At 42.5% G+C, this 13260-nt stretch overlaps 1 protein-coding gene across 1 annotated transcript in view; it reads right to left on the bottom strand.

Moving 5' to 3' along the window:
- Positions 1–5064: 5064 nt before the first annotated feature.
- Positions 5065–13260, bottom strand: part of LOC120047927 (monocarboxylate transporter 8-like) — a 34621-nt gene continuing 26425 nt past the window's right edge. Inside the window, exons 5-8 of the mRNA XM_038993547.1 lie at positions 12362–12505; positions 11661–11889; positions 9432–9698; positions 5065–9288 (exon numbers count right to left, since the gene is read on the bottom strand). Of these exons, the coding sequence (XP_038849475.1) occupies positions 9448–9698; positions 11661–11889; positions 12362–12505 (624 nt within the window). The 3' untranslated portion in view covers positions 5065–9288; positions 9432–9447. The remainder of the gene's footprint in view (positions 9289–9431; positions 9699–11660; positions 11890–12361; positions 12506–13260) is intronic.

Consider the following 13260-nt stretch of genomic DNA (forward strand, 5'->3'; position numbering starts at 1 on the left):
GCCTGGTTTCAGAGGTCAGTGTTGCGACACGCACACACACACACACACACACACACATCCATTCTCCCATTCTTTTTCTTCCTGTCCTGTTCACCATCTCCATGACAGCAAACAGTTCTCTCTTTGTTTTTGTTTTGTTCCAGCCCAGGGGGATACTGGCAATGGCTCTGTGTTTCTCTATGATTAGGGAGGGTGGTTTCACCTTCCTTTACTTCATTCCCGTCTCTCCAGACTGTTATTCAGTCTTATCCACTTGTCACAGTCTCTCAAGCTATTTGGCAAGTGTGATTGATATGGCCATTGTTCCACTCGTAAAGAAAATGAAGAGTAACGATATAAAGATGACAATACGGTTCTTCAGAAATCTCTAATCTATACTGAACAAAAATATAAACGCAACATGGAAAATGTTGGTCCCATAATCCATGAGCTGAAATAAAATCCTAGAAATGTTCCATACGCACAAAAAGTTTATTTATTTCAAATGTTGTACTCAAATTAGTTTACATCCCTGTTAGTGAGTATTTCTCCTTTTCCAAGATAATCCATCCACCTGACAGGTATGGCATATCAAGAAGCATGATCATTACAAAGGTACACCTTGTGCTGGGGACAATAAAAGGCCACTAAAATGTGCAGTTTTGTCAAACAACACAATGCCACAGATATCTTAGGTTTTTAGGGAGCGTGCAATTGACATGCTGACTGCAGGAATGTCCACCAGAGCTGTTGTCAGAGAATTGAATGATAATTTCTCTACCATAAACTGCCTCCAATGTAATTTTAGAGAATTTGACAGTATGTCCAACCGGCTTCACAACCGCAGACCACGTGTAACCACGCCAGCCCAGGACCTCCGCATCTAGCTTCTTCACGTGTCTGAGACCAGCCACCCAGACAGCTGATGAAACTGTGGGTTTGGACACAACCGAAGGATTTCTGCACAAACTGTCAGAAACCGTCTCAGGGAAGCTCATCTGTGTGCTCGTCGTCGTCACCAGGGTCTTGACGTGACTGCAGTTCGGCATCATAATGCTCACATTCGATGGCCACTGGCATCCTGGAGTAGTGTGCTCTTCACGGATTAATCCCGGTTTCAACGGTACCGGGCAGATGGCAGCGTGTATGGCGTCGTATGGGCGAGCTGTTTGTGGATGTCAACGTTGTGAACAGTGCCCCAAGGTGGTGGGCGGTAAGGGTATGGGCAGGCATAAGCTACCGACAACAAACACAATTGCATTTTATCGATGGCAATTTGAATGCACATAGATACCATGACGAGATCCATTGTCGTGCCATTCATCCGCTGCCATCACCACGTTTCAATATGTCGCAAGGATCTGTACACAATTCCTGGAAGCTGAAAATGTCCCAGTTCTTCCATGGCCTGCATACTCACCAGACATGTCATCCATTGAGCATGTTTGGGATGCTCTGGATTGATGTATGACAGCATGTTCCAGTTCCCGCCAATATCCAGCGACTTCGCACAGCAATTGAAGAGGAGTGGGACAACATTCCACAGGCCACAATCAACAGCCTGATCAACTCTATGTGAAGGAGATGTGTCACGCTGCATGAGGCAAATGGTGGTCACCCCAGATACTGACTGGTTCTGATCCACGCCCCTACCTCCTTTTTAAGGTGTCTGACCATCAGCATATCTGTATTCCAAGTCATGTGAAATCCATAGATCAGGGCCTAATTTATTTCAATTAACTGATTTTCTTATATGAACTGTAACTCAGTAAAATCTTTGAAATTGTTGCGTTTATATTTTTGTTCAGTGTAGTAGAAAAACAGAGAGAGAGAAATACAGCAGTGTGAGAGAGAAAGATGTAGAGAAAGAGAGAGGAAGAGAGAGAGACCGCAGTGTGTGTGAGAAAGGGAGTACAGTGAGCAGTGTGTTTGTGGACACTGGGCACATAAATCTTCTCGTTATCAGCCCCTCACTGAGGAAGTTGACCACAAAGCCATGTTGTTTGGTTTGGATGGGGAGAACAAACAGACAACTCTGCTGGATAAATGTTGGCAAAAACAACCCACTGGCCACAAACTGGTTGAATTAACGTTGTTTCCACGTCCTTTCAACTGCAAAAATCTAATATGAGGACGTTGAATCAATGTGGAAAACTGATTGGATTTGAAAGTAACGGCATTTCCAATTTTTTTTCACCTAACTTTTAACCGAAATCCAATGACATGGTGACATGTTTTGTTGATTTCACGGCAAATTATTGTTTCTTGACAACTCAACCAAATATAAATCAAAACTAGACGTTGAGCTGACGTCTGTGCCTGGTGGGATGACAGACAGACAGTAGCACAACATGTCACACTTTATCCCTGACCAAACAATAACAGAACACAATCTCTATCACAATGGGAACAGGATCATGTATATTCACCTGGTTTTTGCTCCAATAAAACCTTAATAGGTCTTAATCATACTAACGTCCTGTCCAGGGGGTGTACTTGTACATCAAGCTTCCTCACGCTACCGAAACAGGACATAGGCCCTAACTTGCCCCTATGGGCCTTTGTGGTTCGGACAAGGCTTACTTACTTTACTTAGTCATGTAAGTAATGATGACTGGACTCTCTGTTATTACTTGGCAAACCCTCCTTCCTATGGGTGTGTAAGTTAGTTTGTAACAACAATATAGATCATGTGACACCATCAAAGGAGCTCCAGGTCCTCTAGTGTCAGATTGGTGTGAGAGAAAAGTTTCAGAATAGGAAGGAAGTTACTAGGTGTGACTCGTACCACTGGGGACTACTATGGCCACACTGTTATCATTTCTCTTACATCTCTTCCTCCTGGAACCACAGACCCCATGTCCACACAACAATAACTCTAAGGACCCTGAAGCGCACACACAAGTTTTTACTTTCGGTAATTTAAGTATTTACAGATGGTCTTTATGGTAAAGGAAGTAATGGGATTTCCATGTGACTGATTATTCTGCGTAGTCTGGTAGTAGTTTCCAAAGTACGTAAAATTAGCCAAAACCTTGAAGGTAGATTTCACAATGTGGCAAAAAATGTATGGTTATGCAATGAGGTGGTTCAGTTGATCTGTGTGTGGTAATACTGTACTAAGGCATAGTGGGGTTTTATTTTATTTCTCCATGCTCCATTACATAGTGAACATGACATGTGTCAAGTTTAGCCGTTTTTGGGTTCTCCCTAGAAAAAAATAGGGTTTAGTTGTGTTCAGTAGGACTACTGTATGACTCACCGTGTTCTGAAGCGGAGACAGCTCCCTCTTCTGGAGACGCTGTGCTGGTGCATCAGTTAGCTACTGCTGGGTCCCTACTGGCCAACCAACCTATTCTTCCTACAAGAGCCATCTATACTGAACAAAAATATAAACGCAACATGTAAAAAGTGTTGGTCCCATGTTTTATGAGCTGAAATAAAAGATCCCAGAAATGTTCCTTACTCACAAAAAGCTTATTTCTTTCAAATTTTGTGCACAATTTTGTTTTACGTCCGTTAGTGAGCATTTCTCCTTTGCCAAGATAATCCATCCACCTGACAGGTGTGGCATATCAAGAAGCGGATTAAACAGCATGATCATTACACAGGTGCACCTTGTGCTGTGGACAATAAAAGGCCACTAAAATGTGCAGTTGTCACACAACACAATGCCACAGACGTCAAGTTTTGAGCCAGAGTGCAATTGGCATGAAGGCTGCAAGAATGTCCACCAGTGCTGTTGCCAGAGAATTTAATGTTAAATTATCTACCATAAACCGCCTCCAAAGTAGCAGGACCTCCATATCATGCTTCTTCACCTGTGGGATCGTCAGAGACCAGCCACCCAGAAAGCTGATAAAACTGAGGAGTATTTCTGTCTGTAATAAAGCCCTTTTGTGGGGAAAAACTCATTCTGATTGGCTCCCCAGTGGGTGGGCCTATGCCCTCCCAGGCCCACCCATGGCTGCGCCCCTGCCCAGGCATGTGAAATCCATAGATTAGGGCCTAATGAATTTATTTAAATTGACTGATTTCCTTATATGAACTGTAACTCAGTACATTAATTGAAATTGTTGCGTTTATATTTTTGTTCTGTATATATTATATATATATATATATATATATATATATATATAAAACCCCATTCACACACACAGGAGAAAGCAACAGAAAGTAATAAAAAAACATTTGTGCAGCATTTTGGCAACAACCCCATTGTGTCTATTCACACAGTCCCCTGCTCCCCACCACTGTTCTACTTAAAACCCATTCACTCAAGCTATTCATCCATCCATCCATCCCAGTACAGGCCAGGCTCAGACCTGCTTTGCCTGATTGTAAGCCACCAGAGAGGGGTGCAGCAGGGTAGTACAACATGCCTGGCTGCCGGTAGTTCTAAGAACTGAACAGAATTCTGTTGGTTCTTTTCTGGGGCTTTCAATGGAGCGTGCTCGCTAACTCATGTTTGATTGGCCGATTGGCTGCTGAGTGAGTAAAGTGGGTCAAATGGGAGAGCGGGGAGCAGAAGGAGAGAACATGTGCAATCCAATGTCACACTATGGGCCCTGGTCAAAAGTAGTGCACTATAAAGGAATAGGGTGCCATTTGGGCCACAGACAACAGCTTGACGCCTGGCTGCACTGAGCCGTGTTCATATGGAAATATATGGCAGTCAGGGGTCGGATAACATAGGCATAATTTAATTTCCCGGAGTCATACTGAGACCGAGCTAAAACAACATCACATTTAACATCACATAACACATTTATGGTATTAACTACTGTCGTACCTAACTAAACCATGTTCATATGAGAATATGGCAGTTAGTCACAGGGCTAACATATACACTGTTTCCCAATTAGTCAGAGCGAACGTAATTTCACATCCTTTAAACTAGACCATATGCAAACTCGGCAGTTAGTCTGGGGGCGGCTAACATACACCATGATGCTCAGCCTCAGTGAATTTCGCAATGAGTCACACACACATACACACGTGTTACAGGCAGTATGTTATATCCAGAGACATACAGTATAATGCAGTGGATGGCTTTACTCAGCTGGCCAAAGAAAACTCATGCAGTTCTCATCATATTAAACATTTATTGTTGGTTTAATAGAAAACAATAACAAATTGTGTTTTACTACAGATCCAAAATAACTTCACCCCAAAAAATTAAGTTTATCTAGCAGCATAAGTCTTAATTTCAAATCTTGTGATTCCTATTGTTATACATTTCTTGAAAAAATACAACTAAAAATATATATCTGAAAAGTTCAGGTTCAGGAAGAGATTGCTGACAGTTGGTAGAAAATCTGAGGTGAGAGTTGCGATGAAAATTTAGGCAGAAACATGTGCAAAAGATAAGAGGGAGAGATGAGTTAAAAGATTAAACAAGAGCAGCAGTCAGGGTGATGCAGTCTACGGGTGATGCAGTCTACAGGTGATAAAGTCAGAGTGATGTACAGTCTACGGGAGATACAGCAAGGATGATGTACATTCTACGGGCGACACAGTCAGGGTGATGTGCAGTCTACACGTGATACAGTCAGGGTGATGACCAGTCTACACGTGATACAGTCAGGGTGATGACCAGTCTACGAGCGATACAGTCAGGGTGATGACCAGTCTACGAGCGATACAGTCAGGGTGGTGTACAGTCTATGGGTGATACAGCAAAAGCTATAGAAGAAGAGACTGTAGGTAGGGTAGATAAGTGGGGTCAGAAGTATAAAGACAAGGGATACATCCAAAATGGCACCCTATTCCCTATATAGTGTATTAAAAAAAATACCAGGGTCCATAGGGCTCTGGTCAAATGTAGCCCGCTATATAGGGAATAGGGTTCCATTTGGGACAGAGACATGGTGTACACCAGCCCAAGGATGTAATAAAAAGAGGACTGCATCTGACCTTATCTGACAGCCCTGTCTAACACACACTGGGCTGGATTGGACAAAAAAATTACATCTTGACAAAAGAAAATGGGTGAAAACTCCCAAAAGATCACTGGGGTTCAGAATATACAATTAAAATATAATTGAGATACAATTAAAATATCAACAATATTAGGAAATAATAAAATAAAAAATGTAGTTATTAAGCTGTGTAAATATGTAGATTTATGATGATATTCTACTCTCATAGTGTACATGTAAGCCTATGTAACATGTGACCCTATCTGTGACTGTTCCTTGAACTGGTACTGGGCCTAGACATTTAGGGTGCAATCTGCACTAGTGCCCACTCAGAAACCACTGTCCCCGCTGGGCCACCAAGGCTGCAAAGACAACAGGACTTTGACTAGCCAAACATTGGTTAAGCAAACAACACCATGAAGGCTGCATGTTTCACTATCAGTCATTAACCACTCCTGTCCAAATATGTTTCTATCTCAGTAGTTAAAAATCAAATATCTCAATAGCCCATCTCATCAAAACACAAACAGAACAATGACACGTGCCAAACTAAACAAGAGAATGATAAAAAGTACATTGTGTAGTGTTTGCTTACAACGAGCAAACAGAACAGTTTACTCTGCATCTCTACAGTATAAGGATGCTTGGTGAGACAGGAGCATAGCCTGGTAGACCAGACTGAATGCTGCACTCACAATGGTTCAATCTGGTTTAACCAGGCTAGAGCCAGCAAGCTCTCTGACCAACTGTAGGAGAACGATCAAAATGAATTATCAAAAAGTACATTTTGCATTACAGCTTGCTTGATCAAACAAGGTTTCCTCTTTCGATCTATAGCCTAAGGATGATAATGCATGGTGAGCTAGCGGGCTCTCAGAACAGCTGTAGGAGATATAGGAGCAGCATGGCGGTGAGATCAACAGAAGAGATGGAGGAACTTAATGAGGTAACAGTCAGAGTAGTCCACTCAGTCTGCAGCCTTAATGGAGGCAAGGACCATAATGATCATATCTATATTATATGGCAGGGACTGAACTGTCAGAGGGAATGACATTTAGAGCAGCAGGAAGGAAAAATAAAGAGTTTAAAAGTATGGATCACAGCCAGATGGGGGAGAGGGAAGGTAAATCTCATAAATCTGAGTGCACACACACACATAGACACACACACAGTGAACGCACAGACAGACACACACACACACACACACAAGTACTAACGAATATTAATAACTGGAGTGAAGCATTGTAGTTTGAGAATAGGGTTTTTGGAAGTTTTTGGCAGTATGTTCAGCTCAGTGGCGCTGAAGCTAACAGCTGTAGAAAAAAAAAATAGCAACCATTTCATTTCACTTGGAAGTATGATGTCATGATTTGAAGAATACCAACATATTTAACTAGATTACTGAGGTATTGACGTCTTTGTCCTCTCTCTGTTTCCCTCTCTGTCCTCTATTAGGCCTAGAATGTGTCCCAAATGGCATTCTATTTCCTTAATAGTGCACTACTTTTGACCAGTGACCATAGAGCACTATATAGAGAAAAGGGTGCCATTTGGGACACTCTTATTCAACCATTCTGTCGTGCGGAAAATGTAATCTCAAGGAGGTAAGTGGTCCGTTTAACATTTACGAAACGTAACAGCAACTGCAATTTAATGAATTTCTCTACTAGAGTGAGAATCTCCATGAGGCAGTATCTGGTTATTACCGTGACGACGTATGAACCCAACAAACAGTATGTTGTCATCTGAAGATAAGAAGCAGCAAACTCATCAACAAAGATGTTTGATGTGGACCGATGGGGATCAGGCTGAAAAAAGGATATAGCCAATGAGTGCATGTATGTAATAGCAATCATTCTGTGGTCTGTGGCCCAATGCCCTAACTAACACACAAACACACACACACACAGCAAAAACGATGGCCTTTCCATTCAAAATTAAGCTCAATGCCCTTAATATAGATTTTGATTGTTCGCAAAAAATCTGGCAGACTAAAGGTTATTTTTCTTTCTAATAAACTGCCAGTCTTATTTCTCAACAACTGTATATCAGTGGATAATTCATTATCATTATTAGCACCGCTAGATTTCAGACCACGGACCATCGAGATCTATGGCTCAATTCTTGACTGACAATGGGGAGAATCCTAACTTCCATTTATTAAGTAAAACTTTCACTTAAGTAGAATTTTCACATAGCCATACATTGATGTCAATGGGAGTCTCACATTGGAAGTCAGGATTCACCCCCATGGGAATAACAAGATCACAATGCCATTGGAAGAAACAGACGGTAAAAACAAATAAAAAACATTAGAAACTTAAAACAATAAAAACAAATCTGCAGAGTAAATAAAATTTGGCAAAACATCTCAGAGAGGTGTATTTAATTTCAATTAAAATTTGATTGACTTAAAGTCTTAGAAATATAACTGTTAAAAAAATAGATTTAAGACTACAAAGTCTGAAGCCGGTAAATAATCTGTTCAGTCTGGTCTGGCTCTCTATCTGTAGCTCCATCATGGCACGGGTTACATATGGAAAAACTGCATAAGTACGTATGTGGTTGAGGTGACTGTTTTAGTGGCTTTTCCAAGGGGGAATCACCATGGAGACCTATAGTATAATACACAACTGAAACAGATATGTGTTCTTCCTTGGTCTATCATAAACAAAATAAACTGAGACTTGTAAAATGTAACTGCAATAAGTTGTCATAATAACTGAAATCTTTCCAATGTCCTATATTATGCCCTAGACCTATGTAATGAAACACCTAGAGACAGAAGGAACATATGAAATAAAGTGTGAGATGCTTGTGGTCTAGACAGAGTAGAACAAAGTACTCCATTCAATTACTCTACTACTATTTATCTTTCTGAATAATCTGTCATTTAAAAACCTACTGAAGCATATTAAATCATTTACATACTCTGATTCCAGACGCTATAGGATTTAAAAAATGATTTCTTCCAGGCGGCCAGCTCTAAATGGTACACACCTATTGTGTGCATTCCCGTTTTAGATGAGCTTAAAGCCACAGGGAAAGAGAACACTGTTTTGGATTGTGTGACGCCCAGATCCTATGATAATGCCAATTGTCTCTTCGTTCAAGGAGGTTGGTCAGCGATGTGTTCCTCCTTTGCTTCAGAGGGCAAAAAAACTTCTCCCCCTCTCTCCTTAGACCACAGGGATCACTATAAGGAACTAATGGCATTCAGAGAGGAGGGGGCTTCCTATAGACAGGAGGAGGGTTCCTATAGAAACTGTGTCAGAGGTTGAGAGGTACATCAGCAGGTAGTCCGTGATTAGGGGCCGGGGGTCAGGGACCGGGGGAAGGGAGGAGGTGCAAGGGACGGTCAGATCTCAGGTGCTGGTGAATAGAATCCCTGAGAGAAGGAAGAAGGAAAACATGAGAAGATGACCGTCATTTCAATCTAGGATCTTTGTGTGTGTTTGTGTGTGTGTGTGTGTGTGTGTGTGTGCATGCATGCCTATGTGTGTACACACACACACACCTCCCTTCTCATACCTTAGTGTAGTGCTACTCAGATGTGTGTCTCCACGTCGGTGTATCCAGGCAGCATTTCTCCGTTAGAGCAGCCCTTGGGGCCTCCTGCCGGAGGCAGCATGTGATCTGTGCTGGGGTCCTCCGGCCCCCCACCCTGGCCCTCAAGGGCTCTCTGCTGCCGTCGGTGTATCAGGGGCACAAAGAACAGCACCATGCCCCCCACGATGGGAGGGCCCCCTGCCAGGTAGAAGGCCATGTTGTAATCACCACAGTAGCCATGCAGGAGTCCTGGGAGACAAGGGAGGGAGAGGTTTCAGATGTAGTGTATGGAACCACTACTCGCTATTCAAGAGAGAATCACTGAGCGAATCAATTGTATTTCCTTGATTCCTTGTGTCCACTCTCAACGCATCTTTCTCAAAATTCATTGGTGGAGAAGATCTGAGTGGAGGAGCTTTAGATCTTTTGCTCCAATGTGCTTTGAGATTCACCCACTATCTTGGTGATTCAAGTTGTTTTACCTGTTTGTCTGTTCTTCTTCCAGGAACTAGCTCAGAACTAATAATTAGCGGTCATAAACATCTCTAAGAAGATAAGTCATAGTTTATTAGTCTCGAGGGCTGTCAGGTGGTACAGCATCAGCATCTCTAATAACTGTGAGAGGTTGTTTAAGTCGGTTTAGTGGTTTGCCTGTTCTTCCAAGAAACAATACGGTCAGTCCTAAATGCTGCTCTGTATCTGTGAAGAGTGAATGTGGACTAAGAGGTTCCAGTCAGACGCTTTATTATTATAGGGTAACCATAGAAACCATGAGTACCACTAGATTGGGGAACATTTTGTAAAAGAAAATCCTCAGTAAAGTGCATCTAATGTGTGTCCACGGTGATGGGGAACACTGGCCAAAATATTCAGTAAGGAGCTAGCTAGCTAAGTGGCCCTGCCATAAACAAGAGCTGGAAACGAGATAGATAACTCATCCAACATCTGGCACTAAGCAGAGAGAGATTCAGCCAGGCCTCACAGGACGCAATGTCAATACAGAACACTGAGGCTCTGAGAAGGAGGACAAGCCGGGAGACAGACCTGGGTTCAAATATTATTAAGAATCTTTCAAATACTTTATCCGTGCTTGATTGAGCTTGCTTGGCGTGATGTAACCAACGGAATAGTCCACTAAAGTGCAGCATGCAAACTCCGCACATCTGGCACTCAGGGCAGACTCAAGCAAAGCTCAAAGTATTTTTTTTAAAAATCGAATACTATTCGAACTCAGGTCTGCAGGGAGGCGAGCAGACAGACTTATGTCCAGTCTGGGTGCTCCTGCTGTAGGCTGATGGGGCAGGATTCCTCCTCCTCCTCACTGTGACCTCTGGAGTGTATTCAGCCAGAGGAAACTATTCTCAATGTTGCACATAGAAATATAATGTATGAAATGACTCCTATTCAACATGACTGATGATATTTGTTCTACGTAATACATTTCTATCTGAATCATTGCATCACTCTGAACAGCACCCTGGTGGTCTGAACAGGAATGTGGGGAGTGGCGGTGGAGCCTGAAGGGTGGCAGTGGAGAGTGGCAGAGCCCCAGAAAATGCAGCCATCGTGTCAACAACCCATCGCTAAACTATCCGCTATCCGAGGCTACTACTCCCTCTGTATCTTATTCCCTCTGTAACAAATCACCAGCCCTGGAACTCTGCCACTTTACTCAGTGTGCATCTCAAATTTCACCCTATTCCCTACATAGTGCACTACTTTTGACCAGACCTCTATGGGCCCTTGTGAAAAAGAGTGCACTAAATAGGAAATATGGTTCCATTTGGGATGCAGCCTCATTCTATTTACTCTGTAGACCAGCTACATTCAGAGCCAAGACCAATGATGTACATAAACACAGTGAATATACGTATGTATATGGCTGAGACATGTCAGCTCAACGGCATGATAAACACAAAATACATTATCCTAATCCTACCCTGTTTAGAATTCCCTATGGAATGTGGGTATCCTCAAAGGACTTATATGGTAACTATGCTAGCTACAGAATTGACTTTTCTCGATTGGAAGGAATAGGTTCCTGTTGAAGAGAAAGCAACCATCTTTTTATCACCTTGGCTTCCACTCCAAAGTTGAGGTGATACTCAGTAGCGATTGCCTGTCAGATAGCAGTCAACCATCTCTTTATCACCTGCCATTTAAAATCTTTGAGGTCAGTGTTAAGTAAACTGAGGAACCGATAGTAGTCACCAGCGATGGGGGGTCCTGCGGTCATGGGCAGGGCCATGAGTCCCAGTAGGTATCCTATAGCCTGGGAGGCCTGCATGGGGCCCACCAGCTCGAAGGCTATAGGAGCCATGATGGTGATGAAGCAGCCGTCACACAGCCCCAGGAACACACACACCACAATCAGCCCCTCGAACACAGTGCACTGGGGGATCATCATGGACATCAGCCCCAGCACCATGAACGACACAGACTGGGGGAGAGAAGAGCAGGGACAATATAGTAAACACATAATAATGAATGCCATTTAGCAGACGATTTTATCCAAAGTAACTGTCATTGTGTAACGTGTCAGAGAGTCTTAGGAGTCTTAGGTTAATGTTGTCCAATACATCTCTCCTGACTAATACCTTGTCCCTTATACACTCTTCCACTTCATACAGAAACTACAAAGTAACCGACCAAGATGGCAACCAATGGGTCAAATCCATGTCAAAAACTTTCAACCAATTCTATTGGTTCCATTTTACCGGGTAAACTAAATGAAGCGCAACAAGTATTTGACCAATGGATTTGAGCAGAAATAGATTAGATTTGAAGCTTTTAGTAGCCATCATCATTCATGGAAAAAACTAAGGGGATGTGGCTGATGTGCTAACCCATATTTAAAATCTGAATTTGTTCAAATTAAGCTGACAATGAGATGCTGAAGAGGGTTACCTCACCTGCATCCAGATCTTCTTAGCTCCGGGAATGAGGTCTCCTACTTTCCCGAAGAGGAGGCGTCCCACGCCAGATGAGGCTCCTATACACACCAACAAGATCCACTCTTTCTGGGTCTCCTTGAACTGCTCTTTCACAAAGTTCATCTGGTGGAAAAGAACAAGCGGAATACTTTCACGTCCATTTTCTTTTCAGATTTGTATTTGAATTTATTATGGATCCCCAATAGCTGATACCAAGGCAGCAGCTACTCTTCCTGCGGTCCAGCAAAATTAAGGCAGTTATACATTTAAAAAACATTACAATACATTCATAACAGATTTCACAACCCACTAAGTGTGTGCCCTCAGGCCTCTACTCTACTACCACATATCTATAAGACAACATACATGTGTACATGTGTGTATAGTGCGTATGTTATCGTGTGTGTGTATGCATGTGTCTGTGTTTGTGTTGCATCACAGTCCCCACTGTTCCATAAGGTGTATTTTTAGCTGTTTTTAAAATCTGATTCTACTTCTTGCATCAGTTACTTGATGTGGAATAGAGTTCCATGTAGTCATGGATCTATGTAGTACTGTGCACCTCCCAGTCTGTTCTGGACTTGGAGACTGTGAAGAGATCTCCGGTGGCCTGTCTTGTGGGGTATGCATGGGTGTCCGAGCTGTGTGCCAGTAGTTCAAACGAACAGCTCAGTGCATTCAACATGTCAATATCTCCCATAAATACAAGTAGTGATGAAGTCAATCTCTCCTCCACTTTGAGCCAGGAGAGATTGACATGCATATTATTAATGTTAGATCTATGTGTACATTCAAGGGCCAGCCGTGCTGCCCTGTTCTGAGTCAATTGCAATTTTCCTAAGTCCCTCTATGTGGCACCTGACCACAAGACTGAAAAG

The sequence above is a fragment of the Salvelinus namaycush genome, chromosome 5, assembly GCF_016432855.1.
Source record: "Salvelinus namaycush isolate Seneca chromosome 5, SaNama_1.0, whole genome shotgun sequence".
NCBI lineage: Eukaryota > Metazoa > Chordata > Actinopteri > Salmoniformes > Salmonidae > Salvelinus > Salvelinus namaycush.